The sequence below is a fragment of the Aplysia californica genome, unplaced genomic scaffold (assembly GCF_000002075.1).
Source record: "Aplysia californica isolate F4 #8 unplaced genomic scaffold, AplCal3.0 scaffold00356, whole genome shotgun sequence".
In the NCBI taxonomy this organism is placed as follows: domain Eukaryota; kingdom Metazoa; phylum Mollusca; class Gastropoda; order Aplysiida; family Aplysiidae; genus Aplysia; species Aplysia californica.
In genome coordinates, this window is record NW_004797626.1 from 75,605 (window position 1) to 98,898 (window position 23,294).

Genomic DNA, 23,294 nt, shown 5'->3' on the forward strand with positions numbered 1-23,294 from the left:
ACACACACACACACACACACACACACACACACACACACACACACACACACACACACACAGCAGATTTCTGTGAATGAGTCATACCTTCTCCAGCAGCCTCACAAGACTGACCCACAACTTGAGCCTTCAGAGAGGCAAGATCTTCAAAGGTTGGAGCGTAGAATACCAGATCAGGGTTAGATGCGATGGCCTTGAGTTCATTTGAATCCACTTGGTTTCCAATGCCAATGCTGATGATTTCCACGCCCAAAGATTTAAGAATCAGAGCCTGGCGTACAGTTTCGTCAGCTGTTGATGTTCACAGATACAGAAGTACGATAAGTTACAACAAGAGTGTGAAAAGAAGTGTGGATGGGCTCAACACTATAAGGTTATTTAAATTAAGAGGTGGGAACTCCGAAAGGGTTAAGCCTAATGGGCTGAGAACCTTGAAACTTCCACGAAACGACCTGAGTTCGAGACTGCTTCGATTAAGATCCGATCTGGGAAAATAAAGCTCCGTAATCGAGCACAACATCAACATCAACTGAGCTAATAAAGTGCCAGATGCCAAGAGAAAAGTATGGAATAATTAATGTTTCATTCAGTTAGTATTCGTTTTTGTCCAAACAGCTGATACGATTGCAAAACGTTGTACTTACAAAATTAAAACTTGAAATCTGTACATGAAAACTTTTAGTTCAAACAATAAAGTAAGGTCATAAGATAATTTCGGATGATTCTAGAATGATCGTACCTCAAATTAATGTTCTCCAGGAAATGGATAAGAAGTACAGAGTTTCTTTTCATGACCTTTGAGTGCATGAAGCAATATGTGGGCAATATTCAGTTCAATGTTTCAATCCTTCTACATGGAGCTCATAATTTTGAGATCTTGTAATATTTGTTGAATGCTCACTGTGGATGAAATGGTGAACTGAAACACATTTCCCCCCTTAATATAGTAATTTGGCAAGTCCTTTTCTTGAACAATTCGTCGCATTTAACCAGAGACTTGAATTATATTCTAGACGAGTACTGTCATGGCCGCCAGTTTTTGTTCTCTGTTTAAACTTTGCAGTGCTGAACACTTGTGGGCACCATGGGTGTGCAAATGGAGGGCAAAACGTCATTCTCGCTTTAGTAGAGTGTGCGTGGCACCTTACACCGTTGCACTTCGTATGGTCCCAAATAGAGCTAAATGGTACATTCCATGGTGAAGAGGAATTCACTACCTCAGAATTTTAAATTCTATCTGCTAAGTGCCTGGTTTTGAGAAATTTGACGTCAAAGATTTAGAGTTTCACATCCTGTCCAGCTTATTCGAATACAGTTTTTTTAATATCTTGATAACAACTCCAAATACTCTTACGATTTTTGATAGAGCTGATAAAACATTGGGTATCTGACCTCATGGTCTTAGTAAATCAAAACAGCCAAAAATGTCAGATAGAACTTTATAATTCTGAAGTAGCGAATTATGTCATCCAAACGCACAGTCATGGATATTATTATAATATAAGTCATTCTGTGTATTAATTGATTCTACTCACATTCAGTAGATCTTCCGTCAGTAAGAACAATGACGACCTTAGAAGCTCCTTTCCTTGCACCGCAGGCAGCGCTAAACGTTTCAGAGCGGATGTACCTAATAGCGTCTCCAGTCATTGTCACACCGTGAGAGTAATGGGTGTTCTCGATAGCCTGTGACACGAAACAAATTTTAGTTTAATTTGAGTTAATGATTTATGGCACTTGCAACAAAGATAACCCAGATGAGTACCAAAGATTAGATATCAGAGAGTTGCACACCAAGAAAAGAAGGACGATAGGAGTTTGATAGGAAAGAAGGAGCCAACCACAATAGAGCACCCACCAACTACACATGCAAAATCAACATGTAGCACTCAACGTAGAAGTTTGGATTCAAATGAAGCGCCACATAAACAGAACAAAAAAGACAGAAAGCACAAAGTAAAAAGACAGAAAATACAGAGTGAAAAGACCAAAAGCAGAGAGTATAAAGACAGAAAATAAAGAGTTGGGAAGACAGAAAACACTGAGTAAAAAGAGACAGAAAGCACAGCTAGAGTAAAAAAAGACAGAAACATAGAGTAAAGAAAACAGAAAGCACAGAGTAAAGAAAGCACAGAGTAAAAAAAGACAGAAACATAGAGTAAAGAAAACAGAAAGCACAGAATAAAAAAAGACAGAAACAAAGAGTAAAGAAAACAGAAAGCACAGAATAAAAAAAGACAGAAAGCGGAAAGCAATAAGACGGGAACAAAAGGTACCATAGCAAATCAATCAGCATAGGATACGTTTCTGCTGTCAGCCCTGTTTTAGACAAGTATGAGCGTGCGGTTATTGTTTATCTATACAGCATTATAGTTCTTTTCATTACATACCCGGGCGATGGCCTCGTTAGAACTGTACTGATCGAGGCAGAACAAGTTGTTGACCTCTGAGGCAAACGTGAGAGCGGAAATCTGAGCGGCATCGGGACCCACAGGGAAGTAGCCTGCGTTGGGAAAGGGGACGAGTGAGTCAAACAATAAAACCTCTTGAAACTGGACTCAGAGCAACATTAATATCAAGGCAATGTTAAACGTTAAACCCTATAGCGATTTTGTATTAAATTGAAAGTACATGCTCAAAATGTGGTAAACCGTTCTTAGTCAAAATTTGTTCCACTGGAAATATCAGAAGCCAGAGATCATCTTAATACTTATTTCTTCTATTTCTGTCAGAGAAATAATATTTTTCTATGCAAAATAGTATTCGTCAGACATTGACAGATAAAATGTTATTATTATCATTGTTATCATTATGATCATTATTACTAATACTACTTCTGCTGCTGCTGGTCCTGCTGCTTCTAGTCAGAAAGGCCGATGATGATGATGATGATGATGATGATGATGATGATGATGATGATGATGATGATGATGATGATGATGATGATGATGATCTATCCACTTACCGATAATCTCCTTGACAAAAGCCAATTCTTTTTTGAAGTTATTGAGTCCAAGGCTTCCAGACGCATCAATGGCAAAAACAAGGTCCACAGCAGAGTTGCATTTGGATACTGTGTGTGAAGAGAAAAGTCTCTTAGAGAAGACTCTTGGCAAAATGTGGTCTACCACTGTAAGCTTAAGAAATTATATAAATAAACGGAATCTGCAAAAGCTAGAAAAATTGTTTATTTCAACGGAAACTGCTAAAGCTTCAGGTTATCTTATAAATAAACGAAATCTCATAAAGCTTGAAAAATTATATAATTTAATGAAAATTGCTAAAGCTTAAAATATTTTAGAAATATACGGAATCAGCTAAAGCTTGAGATATTATATGAATAAACGGAAGAAGATTATGAAGCGAGCGTCAGCTATAAACATTTTACATTTGTCTAATCATTCATACGTATGATGGTAACGTATCTTGTACAGAGCAAACGAAGTGTCCAAAGACGTTAATTCTAATGTAAATGTTGAAATGTTGGACTTACCCAGGGAGCATTCATTGCTCACAGTGTCGAAGTTAAAGCCTTCAGAACACTGACATTTTCCTTGAGTACACTTGAGGTTAGATTGACAAACTCCAAGGCAGGGCTGGTTGTAGGTGGGAACTGTGGGTAAAAAACAACAACAAAGATATTGAAGCTCTTCATGAACGTTACAAAGGCCTATTGTTTTAGGGCACAATTTGCAGTTGGTGTGTATGTGTGTGGGTTTGTGTGTGGGGGTGTGTGGGGGGGAGGGTGTGAGTGTGAGTGTGGGGGGGGGGGGATAGAGGTAGATGTGAGTGTCAGCCGTCAGTTCTACAAACCAAAAGCAGCCCCTCATTTCCCACTACCATGCTCAAATTAGAAATACAAATTTGCATATTTCATAGAATGCGTGTTGTTGTCTGCCTTTTTAAATTTTTGAGAAAGAAAGTAGAACGGAAAAATAAGTAGTGATAATGAAGTTATGCTTCTTTTTTAATTAAGTACCACAAAACAGAGCGACTTCCAGTGTCGCCAAAGGGCCTGAATGGTGTCCAAATTGAGTTAAAAACTAATGTTCAACCTCACGCGTTCTGCCTACTCACTTGGCTTGCACCTGTAAGTGCTTGGGTCGTAGTACTCGGTATTCTTGCAGAGACAAAAGGATCCGCCTTCAGGCACATTCCTGCACCAGAAGGGCCAGCTACATCTGCCGGAGCATGGCTCATCGTATCTTGGAACTGTGGAAGGGGGAAGAAATTGGAGGGTTTTAAAAAAAAAGTTTTAGTAGAGGTTCTACGGCGCTCGCAACTGCATAAGGTCATATGAGTGCCAGAAGATTAGGGGTGTTACAAAAGAGTAACAAATATAAAACAAGAAGGAGGGGAGATAAGGACGATAGATGTTTGATAGGAAAGAAGGAGCAAACCACACCAGAGAAACCGCCAACCATCCACTTGAAGTTTTTAGCTTGTCAACAAACAAAAACTATTTTACTAACTGAAGCTGAAGTTTTTTGATTATTTACATATAGAAAAATAATATTTTTAAATCTTAAAAATTGAAGCTAAGTTTTAGTTTTAGTACATGTTTTATGGCACTTGCAACACAAGTAGGTCATATAAGTGCGGAAAATTAGAGATGTTACTGGAGCAACATACGAAGAAAAAGAGGAGGACAGAAAACAAAGATAGCTGTTTGATAAGAAAATAGGTGCAAACAACACCAGAACAACCGCCAGCCACCCACATTGGAGTTTCTTGCTTACCCACAAAGAAAACTAATTAAATTAAAAAAACAAAATGTAATGGACGTTTCTAGCTTATCCACCAACAAAAATATTTTAGACTACGCTGTGATTCCATCTGGGCGTAGACAATACTCACGGTATTCACAAATCTGGAGGCTTGGGTTCCAGTAGAAGCTGACTGCACAGCGACATTGCATTGTGCCCCAGAATTTTCTGCAAACCAGGTTGGAAGCGCAGGAATCTGTGCAAGATTCCTTGAAGTCGGGAACTGTCAGATCACAAAAGTAGAGGGGTGTCATGATTATTCTACGAGGATAATATTCATCTCAGACTCATTGCAGTGTTTCTTGTTCTCAATCTTCCAGCCTACCAGTGAATTGGGAATATTGGTTAAAAATCTGCATGATATTATATATCTAGCCTAAACGTTGTTTTTGTTAACAATAATTGTTCATTTATAACACATCCGTGTGATTGAGGGTGAAAGCTGAGGCTAGGTGTGTATTTGTACAGTCTGATGTTTGTGGACTTACGCATTTCGCTACCTTAGAAGTACAAAGTTCTATTTGACTTTTTTGGGACGTTTTGAGTTACTTAGACCATGAGGTCAGAAACCAAAATTATGTTCTATCTGCTCCATCAAAATCGTCTGAATATCAAGCATTATCAAGCTACTCAAAGAATTGCCTTTGGATAAAAAGCTTGACATATAAAACTTGAAATCTTTGACGTTAAAATTCTCAAAAGCAGGCACTGAGCAGATAGAACCTTGTAACTCTAGTGTCGCGATATTTATAATAATATAATGCACGTATGTATTTACAGTTATGTCTATAACAGTGTATGTACATGTTTGTCTATCAATGAACAAGAGAGGGGGGGCAACTGATTCTAAACTTCTTCCCCAAGGTGTCCATGGAGCAGACTTACTGTCATCACACACATCTCTGTCTGAGTCGTAGTTGAATCCCTTAGGACACAAGCACAGCAGATTGCCCTGGCTTTCTCTGCACTCGTAGTTGGAAGAACATTGGCCGTCACATTCCTCCTGGAAGCCAGGCACTATCAACAACGATAGAAAAAGAGAATGAATGAATGAGTGAATGAGTGAATGAGTGAGTGAATGAGTGAATGAGTGAATGAGTGAATGAGTGAATGAGTGAATGAATGAATGAATGAATGAATGAATGAATGAATGAATGAATGAATGAATGAAATTCAAACTCAGGACCTAATGGTTGAGGGTTCTAGAGCCTTACGGCTAGACCACTGATGCTACATTCATGCTGTTTCCGCTTTCATTGTTTTCTTTCATTTCCACCTTTTCCTCCATCTCTCTCACCATAATAATAAAGAAGTACCCTCGTACTCATTTTCTCTTAAATGTTGTTATTTTCAGCATAACCATTTTCATTACCATCTTCGTAGTCATCATTCTATCATTCCTGACATAATCATAATTATCTTGCTTATCCCAATCCTATCTTCATCATCTCCACGGTTTCAATATCATCGCCACCATAAGGCTGTCACCAGCATTATCATCAAACTTTATCTCCCTGCCACAGCTCTGTAGAAAGGAAAACGGTGTGCGCCAAACATTAATTTGGTCACAGTAAAAGCATCATAAAGATGTCTTGCCCCATACTTACAAACGGCACATGCACTGTCATCCTCGTCAAAGTACTGTCCCTCAGCGCACAGACAAATGGAGCTCTCATCCTCTTGAAGAGTGCAAATCAAGTTAGCTCTACACTGAGTGGTGCAGCTCTCCTTGTAGGTAGGCACTAGCGATAGAAGAAAACAGGGGTTCGAGGCGTTGAGGTAATATCAAAGTCACAAGGCCTCAACACGATCTTTGATTAAACATGGCACTATAAAATGAGCAAGGCAGACAGTAGGGGAGAGAGGGGGGGGTAGAGAGTGTTAGAAATAGAGAGAGAGAGAGGGAGAGAGAGAGAGAGAGAGAGAGAGAGAGAGAGAGAGAGAGAGAGAGAGAGAGAGAGAGAGAGAGAGAGAGAGAGAATTAAAAGAGATATTATAGAATAGAATGAATGAGTTTTTATTTTTTAATAATCTCTTCTTTAAAAATGTGCTTTCTGGGCTTAGATCAATTGAACATCTTGCCGATGATATTATTATGTTTGTATGTGTGTATGTGTGTGTGTCTGTGTGTGTGTGTGTGTCTGTGTGTGTGTGTGTCTGTGTGTGTGTGAGTGAATGTGTGTGTATGTGTGTGTGTGTGTGTGTGTGTGTGTGTCTGTGTGTGTGTCTGTGTGTGTGTGTGTGTGTGTGTGTGTGTGTGTGTCTGTGTGTGTGTGTGTGTGTGTGTCTGTGTGTGTGTGCCTGGAGAAAGATCCCAGTCGTCGGATATTGTCTATATTAAAATAAGGGCATATTCTTGTAGCAATTTCGATGCTGAACCTACTGATTGTTTTAAATTTTTCAAATATCTTGGGCAGTTGTAGCGATATGCCACTTTTTGTAACACATGGCGTGAAAACAAAGTTTGGAGAAAAACACAATTCCTAGCACATTTTTAACCTGTTGAAGTACCACATGTTGTAAAAATAACTAACTGAAGGGACATTTAGTTTTAAAATATTATAGAATCCTTTTAATATTCTATTAAGAAATGGTTAAACATATTGTGTTTTCTGATGAAATTTTTGACCGGGTACGATTTCTTTGGCCTTTTCACACTGTTGCTCTAAACTTGCTTTACCAAAAACCGAGACTTTTCTCCAGGCACACACGCACTCTCATGAGTCGCCGCTTTGTTAGTGACACTATAGACGTGTTCTTTTTGTACTCACCTGGCATACATTTGTCTTGGTCTTCGTCATAGTAGTTAAATTCAGGACAACCACATTTTGTCGCTTCGTCCAGCAACATACATTCGAAGTTAGAGGAACATTCTTCCCGGCAGAACTGGTTGTATCCAGGCACTGAAAGGCAAGAACGGGAGAAACGTTAGAGTACAGGGAGCAAAGAGGCGTTGTCATAACACGAACAGACGGTTTATGTTAAGAGATGATAGACTAACTGCTTACCCAGCATGAAAAGAAGGGTTAGGTAAAGAGAAAGTAACTGTGAACCAACGGTGAACAGAATTGTTATGTAAAGAGAAAGTAACTGTGAACCAACGGTGAACAGAATTGTTATGTAAAGAGAAAATAACTGCGAACCTAACATGTATAGAAGGGTAAAGTAAAGGGAAATAAACTGTGAACCAACAATTAGTAGAAGGGTTATGTTAAGAAAAATCTATAAACCCAACATGAATAGTTTAAAAGGGTTATTCAAAAAGAAAGTAACCATGAACCTACAAATAGATCAAGTACACTGGTCTTCGAAGGTATGCTATTTGTTAGCCTTCTGTTTTCTTTGTTCGCCACTCCATTTACATTCTGTAAAACTGTAAACTAACATAAAAAAAGAAAAGTAAGCTATTTGTTTATATGAGAAAAAAATATATCCTAAATTTGAAATTCAAAAGTAGAGTCAACAATTTAAGCTCACATAACCTTACGCAGTTGCTAGCGCAGTAAAACACTTACTATTTTTTTTTAATGTATATATTTATTATTTTTAAAATCCAATTTGGAATCTTTTCCCCAGCTTACCAACTTGAGCTGCATCACAAGTGGAGGTGAGCACCTTCTCCTTGATGGCAGATAGAACATCAAAGGAGTTGACCATAAACACTCGCTCTGGGCTGGAAGCGATGGCATTCAGTTCCTTCGGGCTGAGCTGTGAGCCGATACCAACGGCGAGAACCTCGACGCCAGAGGCTTGAAGTTCACGAGCTTCGGTGATGGTTGATTCAGCTGCAATAGGAAAAAGATTAATTGTTTTTGGGTTTTTGTTTTTTTTTAAGTTTAGTCTTCCACTGCTCAATGAGTCTTTATCCAATTCGGGTTGAAATCTTTGGTATAAACCAAGTTCAGCCCCCCTGAGCCATTGGGCTTGACACCCCTGACGATTACCACAGACATAACTTTAAGCAAATATGACAAACATATTTCGACACAAATACATCAGATATAATACAATACAAATACAACGGACATAACCCTTTACACATACTACAGGCATAATGCTAAACAAATACATCAGGCTCAGCTATGTACGCATACCTCAGACATAATGTTATAATATACTTGTACATACCACCGACATAACTCTAAACAAATACAGCAAACATACCACACACATAACCCTATACAAATACCACAGGCGTAACGCTATACACACACCAACAACATAACTCTATACAAATATCACAGACATCACTATATAAAAATATTGTTGACATAACTATATTAGTATACAAATACCACAGACATAACTCTACACAAATACAGCAAATAGATAACTATACAAATACAGCAAGCATAACTCCACACAAAGACTGTTAGAATCTACTAGAAAGTCTTACGCAGGGTAGAGTTTCCGTCGGTGATGACAATCGCCACTCGGTTCACGTCCTCTCTAGCGCCAGCGGCCGCGGAGAAAGAAGTCTCTCTGGCGTATTCCAGGGCGTCAGCGGTCATGGTGATGCCTCCAGTGTACTTGATTGCGCGAATGGCCTAATAGGGGGAAGGAAGGGGGGGGGTTAAAGGACCTCTATTAGACCTATAATTCTTTACACACTTGTAAGGCACATTGACAACTTACCTCTTGGTAATGCGCTCTGCTCTATCAAATGTGATAGCGTGGTGGAATCAGGCTTTCGTCAATTTTTGGGCATGTAGAGTTATTGGTATCATCTTAAAGCTTGTTCACTTGTCTTTATTTGGATGAAAAAAAAATAGCCATTTGCCTTGAATACAAGTCATGATTTTTGCGAAAGAACGAGGTGGTGGTCACCTGTTTTCAGAGGTAAAATTAGTAAGGAAATGGCCGCCAAAGGTTAGTTATTTCCTTAGCTTAAGAGTCCGTGGTAACTGAAAATTTACATTTCTTGTGCCTTTAATCAACATTTTTCAGAAAAATCCACACAGAAACGAGTTCTTTAATGGGCATGAAAGATGTTGAGCCAAAAAATAAAAATTTGATAAAAATTCACAAACCTGCAGAAAAATGCAAGTTTCTTCACCTTGATTATTTTGACGAGAGCCTGATTCCACCACGCTGCCTCACAAATATATAAATGTAATCGACGTGATTTATTATCATTATAAAGAGGGATATATAATATTGTAGCGGGAAATCTCTATCAACCAAAATGCAGGTCCTTTAGGAATCTGGCTGTATTGATCTGGCTGATTCGAGCTCTACAGGATACATCGCAGTAGACACTAAATTTTCTGTCAAATAATTGTCTTTTCCACGTAGGAACTGAACTTAAGCCTTCAGAAAATAAAAGCAGAATATTCAACTGTTACATCACAGACACTAGTCTAGAACTGAGAAAAACCGTCCTGATCCAATACTTGCCAGCTTGGATCTATCTCTCTCTCTCTCTCTCTCTCTCTCTCTCTCTCTCTCTCTCTCTCTCTCTCTCTCTCTCTCTCTCTCTATCTATCTATCTATCTATCTATCTATCTATCTATCTATCTATCTATCTATCTATCTATCTATCTATCTGTCTATCCATCTATCTATTCATCTATCTCTATCTCTGTCTCTCCCTGTCCCTCTCTCTCTCCCCCCCCCCCTTCTCTCTCTCTCTCTCTCTCTCTCTCTCTCTCTCTCTCTCTCTCTCTCTCTCTCTCTCTCTCCTTTTCCCGTCTAGCTTCCCTTTCCTTCTCCCCTTTTCTTTAGACTTGCAGGTAGCAGACAAATGAAGTGCACAAAGCAGCAGACGTACAAAGAAGACTACAAGAACTCACCCACAACGAGAAAAGTGCTCCTGCATTTCAGAAAAAAAAATCTCCTAAAACAAATCAGCATCACCTACCTCAAGAACTTGAGCGTTGTTGGAGTACTTGTTGAAATCGAACTGGGCATCAACATCAGTGGAAAATCTAAGGGCACTGATGCGAGCATCCCCAATCTTAAATGAGTCTGTAAAATTATGAAATAAGACAAATTATTTTATCTAATCCTTTTGTTGTTGTTGTTGTTGTTGTTGTTGTTGTTAAGACAGGTTAGGTAATTTAAAAATGAGCTTTCCAAGTTAATATCCTTGTTCATCAGGAAAAGATTAGAGGAATATTAATCACCTGAGGCTCTGACGCAGGTTGTGAAAAGACTTAAATTGGCATGTCTTAGAGTTTTTATAATCTATCAAGTTGTGTGCTTGTAAAAATTAAAATCTAAAAACGAAGCGATCCAAACACTTACAAGTCTTAAACCTACTCCCTACTTTCCCGCAACAAGTTTAATTTGAAATATTATGTAAATGTTAACTTTTACAGCATCAAAAAATAGGTTTCAAGCTACAAGTCGTGTGTATTACGCACCCACATTTTCAGAGAAGAAGAAAGATTTAATATATTATTATGAGAACACAGTGTGTACACTAGAGACAAGCAGATATTTAGGATAATAAATAAAAACAAGGGGGAAAACCAAAAACGCAGTCAATAGATGTGCCCACCTCTAAGAACTAATCGTCTGTTATATACCCATTGTTGTATGTTTTCCTTAGTCTCAGAATACATGGAATTAATAATATTTTCATCTCTGCCTTGGGTGAGGGGGGGGGGGGGGGGGTTGTTTCCCAACCACAAACAACAATCACACTGCCACTTCTACCTTTGGTGAAAATGGTGCAATTATATGGACGTAATGCGCAGTGAACACAATTAGGTTATTTAAGAGGCGGGACCTCAGAGTTTAATTTCCATCTCCAAAGGGACCGTGCCAAGTGGGAAATTCGTGTAAACTGCCTTTCACAAGGACACAAAGTCTAACTGAGGTAAGGTGAGGCTTGAACCCCCGAACCCCCAATCTCATGATAACGAGTCTGGTAGCCTAGCGACGCCCCCCTACCTTTGGGAGCTGCAATCAATATAATGGATAAATGGAGATCTTTTGCTATCAATTTGCTTTAAAACTCACTCCTAAAGAACACACTGTAGAAAAACAGACGTCAACAAAAAAAGAATAAAAGCAATCATAAACGAAAATACTCAAATCTGATATAATGTCAGTTCACTAGATAAGGAATAAAATTTGGCTGTAAAGTGTGAAAATTAGATTACACAATTAAATATTGAAGAACTTTTTTCGACTAGATAAGAATCTCTGAATTAAGTAGAAAAGTAACAACTACAAAAAACAGCATTATCTTACTTGAAAGGTCAGCAACAAAGTTCAATTCATTCTGGAAGTTTTGAGGTCCAAGACTGCCAGAGCCATCAATAATGAAGAGTAGATCCACTTTGGATTCACATACATTCTCTGCAAAAAGAACGGGGAAAATGTATTTTAAGTGAGGCCCATGACACAGCGTGATAAGAAAAAAGATTGGTGCGTAAATAATGAAAATCAGAGACAGGCTAATAGTCTACCACTGAAAACACAGTTATATATTAACGAGGTATTTTCAACAAGGTACAAATCCCTGGATTAAGGAGGGAAATTAATGTAGTTTACAGAAATCGTGTTCATCATCATCATCATCATCATCATCATCATCATCATCATCATCATCATCATCACCACCACCATCATCATCATCATCACCATCATCACTACCATCATCATCATCATCATCACCATCATCACCATCATCATCATCATCATCATCATCACCATCATCATCATCATCATCACCATCATCATCATCATCATCATCACCATCATCATCATCATCATCATCATCATCATCATCATCATCATCACCATCATCATCAACATGACTGCGAGAGTTAGCGGACGCACAAAGGCATGAATATAATTACCGAGAGCACAGATTTCAGCAGCAGCGTCATAGTGGAACCCATCCCTGCACACACACTTCTTACTGTTGCTCCGACCTTTGCAGATCAAGTTAGAACTGCAAGCTCCATTGCAACGTTCATCGTACCCGGGCACTGGGGAAGCACAAAGCGTTCCGATGACCCAAATGAACTTCTTTTTACTTTCACCAGAGAGCCAGATGGGTGGAACAAATTGCATCAAAATACCCCCCCCCCCCACACACACACACACTCAAAGATAGATAAATAACCCCCCCCCCCCCCCAAAAAAAAACCCTCAGAAATTCATTAGTTAATTGATTGATTAATCAACAAATAAGTAAATAAATACATTTTAAAACATATTTTTAAATAAAAATAAATGAATGAATGAATAAAGAAAGAAAGAAAGAAAGAAAGAAAGAAAGAAAGAAAGAAAGAAAGAAAGAAAGAAAGAAAGAAAGAAAGAAAGAAAGAAAGAAAGATAGAAATAGGCAGTTGAGAGAAATTTTACAGGCGTACAAAAGAAGAACAATCTACTGGCACTGTCTTCCATCTACCCGCAAGTACTAACAGCTGTTAAAACTAGATTTTCGTGTGGTTTATCTTTTTTTTTGAGGGGGGAGGGGGGGGTAGAATAGACGACAGAAGCTACAGAAAAAATACTAATGAATTAATGAATCAAACGTTGACAAATAGACCAAAGCATTGTTATTCATATTCTCTTTTTGATCCATTTTAAAGTTGAAAAATCATTGTGCCTACTCACCCACATTTTCAAAGTCTATAATTGTCTCATACAGATAAGATCACTAAACATGGCAACCGAAAAAGGGACACGGGACAAAAAAAAAATAGAATTCTCTTACATGGGGTAAACAAAAGTTCTCATGGACTTCCTCTTCTTATTATTCCTCCTCCTCTTCTTCTTCTTTTTCTTCTTCTTCTTCTTTTTTTTTCTTCTTCTTCTTCTTCTTCTACTTCTTCTTCTTCTTCTTCTTCTTTTTCTTCTTCTTCTTCTTCTTCTTCTTCTTCTTCTTCTTCTTCTTCTTCTTCTTCAATATCGGACTCAGACAAAACAAGCTAAAATGAAACTGCAAAGGCACTCACATTCTTCACATCTGGAGCGCATGGGGTTGAAGAAGTAACCTTTGTGGCAGACGCAGTGGAATTCACCATTGGTTTCAGTACATTCCAGGTTGAAGGCACATCTTTCAGAGCATACCATGCTGTAGCCAGGCACTGAAACAGCGGAAAATAGGTACATGGTATATAATAAACATGAAACTCGTTACTAACAATTATAATTCATTCCTGTTTCCCTGGGTTTTACAACATCATATTAGCTAATTTATTCATGAATTTTGCTGTTATTTAAGAACTCCTTAATGAATTTGTACTTTAATATACGCAAAAGGCCTAGAAATGTAGACCCTAAGAAATTTGTTTTACATAATATTGCATCATTATTGTTATTACAATTATTATAATTATTAGTAGTAGTAGTAGTAGTATTGTTAATATTATTATTATTATTATTATTATTATTATTATTATTATTATTATTATTATTATTACTATTACTATTACTATTACTGTTACTGTTACTATTATTATTATATTAATATTATTATAAGCATTATTCTCGTAAGCATTATTATTATCAAATATGTTTCCATTTTACCAGCCATACAAATTTTTCCTACCAACAACAAATACATAATATTTTAATTTCTTTATCTACCCATTAATGTCCTCCTTATTATACTCGTACTCGTACTAACAAATAACCTTACGTGTAGAAATGCCGGCTGTGCACACGGACACATCAGGCTCAACGTCCTCCAGGTTGTCTCCACCGTCCACGAAGAAGGCCAGGTCGTTGCTGGAGGCCAGTTCCTGCACTTGTGGAAGCGTGATTCCTGGTCCGATACCCACGCTGATTACGGTGACGCCGTTGGCGGTGAGTTGGTTCACGAAGTTGCTGGTGGCGGGAGCTGTGAGGGAGAGAGAGATAAGAGAGGGGACGGAGGGACGGAGGGGGACAGGGGAGAGGAGGGGAAGGGAAGTTGGAGTGACAGCGGAGTTTTTTGTGGGGGGGGAGGGGGGAAGATTACATGAGTTATGTACTTTTCACTTTTTTAAAACTTTTTTTTCGTTCTTTTTCTTCCCCTACCTTCTTTCTTTTTTCTCTTTATGATGATGATGGTGATGATGATGATGATGATGATGATGATGATGATGATGATGATGATGATGATGATGATGATGATGATGATGAGGATGATGATGATGATGATTATTATTATTACCATAATTATTATTACCATCATCATCATCATTGTTATCAATATTGTTGTTATCACAATCATTGTCATTATTATTTCCTTCTTATTCGTATTATTACTATATCACTATTACTATTATTATCATTACTATCTTTATTATTATTATTATTATTATCATAATTATTATCATTATTATCATTATCATTATCATCATTATGTTTAAGCCTATCATTTTGATAAAAACTAATATATCTTACCATTGTTTGGTTTGTTTCCAGTGATGATAATGACAACCTTAGGCACCTGTGGTCTGGCTCCACATTTTCTGTTGAAGGAATCACTCTCGACATACTGCAGGGCTTTAAGCAGATTCTTGGATCCACCTTTAGCGTATGAGGCAAGGCTCAGAGCCTGGAAGGAAATCAATGAAAATGAAATTATAATTTGTGGCCCATTACACGCTACACACTAGTTGCTACTCCAGAATTACAATGTTCCATCCGACATTTTTGGCCGCTTTCTGTAAAAATTGATAGTTCTGCATGTCTGTCGGCTTCCCTCCTCCAGGGTGTATTAAAACACTCCCAACTACAGCAAATTGAGAGTAATGTCCGCAAGGCGCTCGAATGTACTAAACCCAGATAACAAAAGATTTCAGGAGAGAAAAGAAAAGTGTTTAATCCTTTTAACAATTGTACCTACACTATGTATCTTTCTTGCATTTTCAACATTAAGAATGTGCATCTCTACAAAATATCTTGCCTTGAGCACACTCAATCGATACCATGGATTTAGAAAGTGCAATGATTTTTTTATTGATTAAAAATTTGGGGCTTAATACATCTGAAGGGCTGGCGGAGGATAACGCGATGGGCTTACCTTCTTGATTCCTTTGGCACTTCTGAACTTGCGGAAGCAGAAGAGGTTTGAAACTTTGTCTGAGAACTGGACAGCACTGAACAGGACATCCTTGTCACCGATGTAGAAGTTATCTGAAAGCAACGCGTGAATTGATGACACTTTGTCCATTGAAATTAGAACAGATACTTTGTTGTCTAATTATGATTATTGGATTCTTTACTCAGCTTAATATACTATTTGCAAGTAACAAATTTAATTATTTGTACCTTTACAATACAAAATTTAAATATAGACTTTAAAACACACTAAGAGTAATACTACATTTAGCTTGTAATGACTTTTATGTCACAGTCATAAAAGAACTTTGATTTGCACTTTCAAAATGTGTGAACTTAATCGAACTAAGGGAATGTGCAAGCTCGAAAAAATTTTATGGTAGGCAATGTTAGTTCTTCCTTTCCAAATTTATAAATGAGATATAACATTCAATTTGAATCCTTAACTTTCACTATTAAGCAGGCTTTTTATCTTATACTTTTTCAAACTATAATAAGTCATGTTTAAGAGAAAAAACACCGCTCTCCTAATCCTTTTCGTTAAAATGAAAGCATTGCAAGAGTAGATACCTTATGTAACCTGGCATTTGTTTTCCAGTGGTTTTCATGAAAACAGGCAAAATCAGTTTTCTAAGAATTGTACAGCCTGCATATAAAGCAAAGAATAGGTTACTAAAGAGGTTTCAGTCTTACCAACAATATTGGACACAAAGTTGATTTGATAGTTGAAGTTGTTCGAGCCAACGTTTGCAGATCCATCAATGAGGAAGATGACGTCCAGTTTAGCCTTGATGATTGCCTCTGTAAAAGTTACAAATTTGAGAAGTTTTGATATAACCCTACAAACAAAAGAAAGATACTGGATAATAATAAATGTTATAATATTCATTATTTACATCTTTAAAAAAAGGCTACCGGTACAGAAGAAAACACTACCACTCAAGAAAGAAAATATTGCGGAATAACAGACTTCAAATCTTGAATTCAGTTCAAAAGTTAACAAGAGTGGGAAACAGTAGGGAAATAGTGTCGTGCCAGTCATTTAATGGAGGGTGGAGTATAACAAGAGGGTCAGACTAAACTGAAGTATCAAAGTACAAGAAACTGATATCATTTACTACGCTCAATACTAACTAATATAGCTTTCGGTATTGAAATTGGTTTCATTCGTATGTATGTGTGTGTGAGTGTGTGTGTGTGTATGGGTGTATGTGTGTATGCATGTGTGTATCTGTCTGTATGTGTGTGTTTGTGTGTGTGTTTGTGTGTGTGTTTGTGTGTCTGCGAGAGAGAGAGAGAGAGAGAGAGAGAGAGAGAGAGAGAGAGAGAGGGGGGGGGGGGAGTGAATGCCCTGTGCCATATGATTGTGAAGTGAAATTTGAATAGGCTCACCAGGACAAAGTCTTAAAGTATCTGCTTGAAAAAAACTAAGGGCATAGGGGTTGCAAGGAAAAAGAAAACCATAGATCGGCGAGTTAATATTCTATGACATTGTCAAAACCTCTTGAAAATCAAAGAGCCAGCAAAACTAAATTAAACAAAAGAAAAAAAAGGAGAATGGGATAGAGGCAACCATAATATTAAGATATAACCTACTGACTAACAAAAACAACAACAACAACAACAACAACAACAACAACAACAACAACAACAACACCAACATCAAAAACAACAACAACAACAATAACCACAGCAACAACAACAACAACAAACTACAACAGCAGCAACAAAACAACTACAACAGTAAGATTAACAGAACTACAGTGGCAGAAGTAGTGCACACGTTGATGCTTACCACGGGCACAAGCCAAAAGAGATTCGTCATAGACGTATCCTTGCTGGCATCGACATTGCCTCTCATTGCCATTCTTTTTGCACACCAAGTTAGAGGAACAAGATTTCTCGCACTTCTCGAGGTAGCCAGGGTCTGTAATAGACAATAGAAAAGTGACATGTATATTCATTTTCATTCACTTCATCATCATCATCGTCATCATCATCATCATCATCATCATCATCATCATCATCATCATCATCATCATCCCCACCACCACCACCACCACCAATACCACAAGTCTCCCTGATAGGAGTCGAAATTAAACAAATATGTTTCTTCGTTGTCATAGGCGCGCTTATATTTAAAAAGCATTGTAAAAGAAGGTTCCCTCAGAAAGTCCAATAACCGAAACGTTTAAAAGAAAGTTAAAAAGAAAAACATGCTTTATCAACATGAAGAAAGCACAAAAAGGGTTGATTCTAAAGCAATGAAAATGTCTCGTGTTGAGGCTTATCATACAAGTGTGTTGAGGCTTATCATACAAGTGTGTTGAGGCTTATCATACAAGTGTGTTGAGGCTTATCATACAAGTGTGTTGAGGCTTATCATACAAGTGTGTTGAGGCTTATCATACAAGTGTGTTGAGGCTTATCATACAAGTGTGTTGAGGCTTATCATACAAGTGTGTTGAGGCTTATCATACAAGTAGTGCATTTTTCTGATTTCCTTAAGTAATCCTGGTTTTCGTAGCTTCAATTGTTTATGCCTCCTCAGCATGATTATAGCAAGTGCAAATGTATAATACTGACATTTGCTATGAATTTTATGAATACAAATCGAATTTCTTTGGCAAGCTGTTCAAATAGTATTCTAAGCCCAGAAAACAAAATTGCTCAGGAGAGGGATATAAACTGTTGTACCTACTTTGTGCACCTTTTCCTGTCCTTTTCAACATTTAGAATTTGAATTTTGTTGAAATATTTCCTGCGCATGTGAAACCGATAGCTTACCGTATATTCAGACACTGCTATGCTGATGCTGTTTTTCTCAAAACTTTGGGCTTAGTACATGTGAACATCTGACCAAGATTTGTGTTCATGCAACTGGGACCTTTCAGAAAAGGTATAAACAAAAGCATTAGCTGAATAATTATTATAGTCACCTGGGAGACAGCTGGACACCTCGGTATCGAAGAAGTAACCCTTTCCACAGATGCATCGATTCTTGTCCTTGACGATCTCACATCTCAAGTTGGAAATACAGATGCTCGTGCAAATCTCACCATAGCCAGGTTCTGGAGAAGTGAAAGAGAAAATCTCATTTTTATTTCTTCTCGTATTATTTATTAAGTTATTGCGGTAAGTGAGTAGGTATCCTAATCAGTGTTTAAGGCCATTGACCCACATCAAATAAAGCATACACATTTTACCAAAACGGAAAAAACTTTCGCTAAAACAGCATAACAAATTATGAATGATATACAATAACATATTTTTTTTAAACAACTGTGTTAAAAAAAAAATTTTCTATTAAAAAAACAGTATGCTTCTCGTATCGATCTTGTTGCATCTTGTCTTTTCTCATCTTATTTCGTCTTGTCTCATCTTATCGTATCTTACTTTAACTCACTTTACCTCGTCTAGTTCTCCTTATCTTATTTTATCTTATCTCATCTTATTTTATTGTGTTTTGTCTTATCTTATTTCGTCTTATCGTGTCTCATCTTATCTCATCTTAATCTTATCTTATCGTGTCTCATTTTATCTTATCTTATTTTGTCTTATCGTGTTTCATCTTATCTTATCGTATCTACCTCTAGCAGCAGCCTCACATTATCTGGTCCTCACTGTCTCATCTCGTCTCATCTTATCTCATCTTGTCTAATCTCATCCCATCTCATCCCATCTTGTCTAATTTCATCTAATTTTATCTCCTCGTATCTAATCTTATCTCATCTTATCTAACATTACTGTATATACCCCAAGCAGCAGCCTCACTAGAGGTGCTCCTCACAGTCTCATCTTTTCTCATTTCATCTCATCTAATCTCATCTAATCTCATCTTATCGTATCTACCTTTAGCAGCAGCCTCGCAGGAGCTGGTCCTCACAGAGTCCAGGATATCGTCCAGCTTGTCGAAGCTGTTGATGCTGAAGGCATACCCATCCTGAGAGGCAATCATCTTCAATTCGTTACGGTCCATTTTTTTACCGACTCCGATAGCGATCACCTGAGCTCCTGTGTCCTTCATTAGCTGGGTCTGCTCCTTCATAAGTGCTGCCGCTGCAATGGTAGGTTCAATGCGTCTTCATTTATATCTTAACATCAAATTTTGATCTTAGAAAGAGTTTTACGGCACTTGTAACAAAAATAGGTCATACTATAAGTGCCTTCAAACCCCCCCCCCCCCCAAAAAAAAAACCCAGCTGTAAAGGCAAAGCTAACATGCATGAAAAAATATCTGGTACTAATTTCAACATTGTTATTTAATTATCTTTTTCTGCATAAAAAGTTTGAGAACTGTCATAGGCCACCCATAAGCAATCAAAGTGAAAATAACATACATGAAAAATATGTCCAATTCCAAATTCAACGATGTTATTTCATCATCAGTATTAAAGTAAAAAACATCCTGCATGAAAAAGTTATCTGCTTCCAAATTCATTATCAGTATCTAATTATTATCTCAGTTAAAGTAAAAATAAAATACATAAAAAAGATATACCCACAGTCCACATAATGATCTTATTATTACCTTCATTAAAGTAAAAATAGTATGCATGAAAAAGATATTCGATTCCAAATACAACACATGATCTTATTTGTATAAAAAGAATGAGGACTCTTGCTCTTACATTCAGTGGAGCGACCATCAGTCACAACCAGGACCACCTTGTTGGCATTATTCCTGGCTCCACATTTGGGCTGGAAGAGGAGCTCCCTGGCTAACCTCAAGGCAGATCCAGTGGCAGTCTTGCCCTTCTTACATTGTGGGCAGTTCAAGCCTCGGATAGCCTGTAAAAAGAATTAAAAGTATGGGTTCCACACCTACATCAATATTATTAGGCTATTTAAGAGGCTGTCGGCAGGTGGTTGGAGGACGCCACTGGATGTTTCTACTTTTTTACTTGCCCTCTGTTGTTTCTGTCTGTCTTTCTTACTTTTTCCTAGCACTTAATGACCATTACTGTGTGTGTTGATGTGCTTCTATTCACTCAAAAAACAAACAAATAAACAAACAAAGAGACAGTGGAAGAGCCAGTCAAAGTGAACACCAAGGGAAAATGTCTAAAAGGAATGGGTTATAACTGTGCCCCAGTGTAATTATATCGTATCTTTTCACATTATTCAGCCTGAATTCTCTCCCATGACCGATCAATTTTAATTTCCATGTTTCTCGTCCATGCCTGACACAATGAGCGTAGATCTCACTATGTCACGTAAGTAACAGGAACTTCGAACATCTCTTTTCTACTGCATACGCATTACAGCTCATTATTTTCTTCAGTATTAAAATTTATTTCCCTACATAATTGAGAATGACTACAAGTTTCAGATTGTATGATAGGTGCTTTGTAAATTGACAAAATCAAAAGAAACACGTCTGAATTTAGAAGAAAGGTGCTTTGGAAGTTAACAAAGTCAAAAGAAACACAACAGAATCATAATATTGAAGCATCGTGGTGAAATCAGGCGCTTTTCAAAATACTGAAATTGAAGAAATCGGCATTTTTGTGAAGGTTTGGCAATTTTTTTCTGATTTATTTGGCTCAACATCTTTGATGTCCATTTAAAAACACATTTCTGTGTGGATTTTAATGGGGAAAAAACATTGATTAAAGGGTCAAAAACTGTAAACTTTCAGTTTTCAAGGACTCTCAAGCTATGAAAGTTATTAAACTTTGGTGGCCATTTTCCGGATAATTTTACCTCTGAAACCAGGTGTCCCCCACAAACATCAATCGGAAATATATCGACTTCAATTTAAGACAGATGGGTACTTTTTGCATCGAATACAAGACAAAAGAACACGCGTTAAGATGATACCATTTACTCCATATGTCCAAAAATTGACGGACCCTGATTTCACCTCGTCAAGCCACTTTTTTAATATGTAAGAATACTGCAGGTAGTACCTAGAAAAACGTTTACATTATTCTACTTTCTATACCTAAAAAGAGTAAAAGCGAAAGGTTGGGAAACTCAAGTGGCATACTTTTACATTACGCAAGGAAATTCGGGTTAAAATTGTGAGAACCCAATTTGTAAAAACAGTTTCAAAGTCTTGAAAAATCACCTTCCTGGTTAATACTATTCTACAATCTCCCAGAAAGTAATGAGTGCAAAGTACGACATTGTAAATCAATTGCCATGGAACAAAGCGGTTGTCTTAGACAAGCAAGTGGACGTCTAGGACAGTGTCATAGAAAATGGAGGAAGGGGCCAGTGGTCGTTTGTACAGGTGGTTGTCTTGAACAGGTGGGTGTCAAAGGTCAAAGCGGGTTGGACTGTTTTCTTCATGAGAAGAACTAAATTACTTACGTTCACCACCGTGTCACGGTTTTTGAACACGTTGAAGCAGAATGTTTTGTGTGCTTGGTTGGCAAAGAGCACACACCCGACCCTGGTCATTTTGGGACCGATCACAAACTTGTCTGGGGAAAAGAAAAGAGAAAAAAAAAGTTGGTATTTTTACGCCCCAACCGACACAATTTGTGAGGCAGCGTGGTGGAATCAGGCTCTCGTCAAAAAAATCAAACTGAAGAAACTTCCATTTTTCTGCAGGTTTGTGAATTTTTATGAAATGTGTGGGGGGTTTTTGGCTCAACACCTTTCATGCCCAATAAAGAACTCATTTCTGTGAGGATTTTTCTGAAAAGCGTTGATTAAAGTCACAAAAATGTAAATTTTCAGTTACCACGGACTCTTAAGCCTAGGAAATAACAAATCTTTGGCGGCCATTTTCTCACTAATTTTACCTCTGAAAACAGGTGATCCCCACCCCCTTCTTTCGCAAATATCTCGACTTGTATCCATGATAAAAGGATGTTTTTTCATCTAAACAAAAGACAAGTGAACAAGCTCCAAGAGGATACCAATAACTCTAAAGGCCTAAAAATTGACGAGAGCCTGATTCCAATACGCTGCTTCACATTTAGATCTTTCAGGAGGCGCTCTTCAACCTTGCCTGTCAGGGCCAACCCTGGCTGGGAGGGATACAACATCCCAACAGAAAGACTGAGATATTAGACTACAAGTCTCCTGAATCTGGAATCAAACATGAGTCTCCTACGTGCGATGGCGAAATGTCTAACCGCTAAACGACAGACAGCGATAGCAAAAGAGATGTACGTCTTTTATTTGTTTGGGGGTTGTTGTTTTTTTCATTTCATATTATTATTGTTAAATGTTAATCGGCTGCTTGCACTGTATGCTTCCTGAGAAGAAAGAAACTGTTAAAAGTTTCTGAGTGTTCTATTGTCTGTTTGGATAATAGTATTGATGGTAAAGCTCAGCTGGGAAAACGGTCAGAAACAATGTCAGAGCTAGAATTAAATGTAAGAAAAGTAAGCATTTAATTTGACCCAATATCACAGATTTCAATTTTGTTTACCAAAACACCTACACTTCTGCTATCCTCACTCACTGTCTGACCCTATGTCTATCCGTCTTCCTATTTCTCTCATCTCTTTATCTCTCTCTCTTTCTCCTCTCTCTCTCTCTCTCTCTCCCTCTCCCCCC

At 37.7% G+C, this 23,294-nt stretch overlaps 2 protein-coding genes across 2 annotated transcripts in view; both read right to left on the reverse strand.

Annotated features, from left to right (window-relative positions):
- Positions 1-15,898, reverse strand: part of LOC101858564 (matrilin-2) — a gene marked incomplete in the record, with an annotated part of 23,768 nt that extends 7,870 nt beyond the window's left edge. Inside the window, 19 exon segments of the mRNA XM_035970993.1 lie at positions 85-288; positions 1,533-1,683; positions 2,388-2,500; positions 2,963-3,070; positions 3,491-3,610; positions 4,075-4,209; positions 4,855-4,986; positions 5,649-5,780; positions 6,371-6,505; positions 7,535-7,666; positions 8,345-8,548; positions 9,160-9,310; positions 10,624-10,730; positions 11,964-12,071; positions 12,575-12,706; positions 13,682-13,813; positions 14,368-14,568; positions 15,117-15,270; positions 15,739-15,898. Of these exon segments, the coding sequence (XP_035826886.1) occupies positions 85-288; positions 1,533-1,683; positions 2,388-2,500; positions 2,963-3,070; positions 3,491-3,610; positions 4,075-4,209; positions 4,855-4,986; positions 5,649-5,780; positions 6,371-6,505; positions 7,535-7,666; positions 8,345-8,548; positions 9,160-9,310; positions 10,624-10,730; positions 11,964-12,071; positions 12,575-12,706; positions 13,682-13,813; positions 14,368-14,568; positions 15,117-15,270; positions 15,739-15,888 (2,701 nt within the window).
- Positions 15,899-16,356: 458 nt separating this feature from the next.
- Positions 16,357-23,294, reverse strand: part of LOC118478058 (von Willebrand factor A domain-containing protein 2-like) — an 8,984-nt gene continuing 2,046 nt past the window's right edge. The window contains exons 4-9 of the mRNA XM_035970991.1: positions 22,095-22,207; positions 20,408-20,567; positions 19,629-19,835; positions 18,716-18,847; positions 17,572-17,703; positions 16,357-16,577 (exon numbers count right to left, since the gene is read on the reverse strand). Coding sequence (XP_035826884.1) covers positions 16,399-16,577; positions 17,572-17,703; positions 18,716-18,847; positions 19,629-19,835; positions 20,408-20,567; positions 22,095-22,207 — 923 coding nt within the window. The 3' untranslated portion in view covers positions 16,357-16,398. The remainder of the gene's footprint in view (positions 16,578-17,571; positions 17,704-18,715; positions 18,848-19,628; positions 19,836-20,407; positions 20,568-22,094; positions 22,208-23,294) is intronic.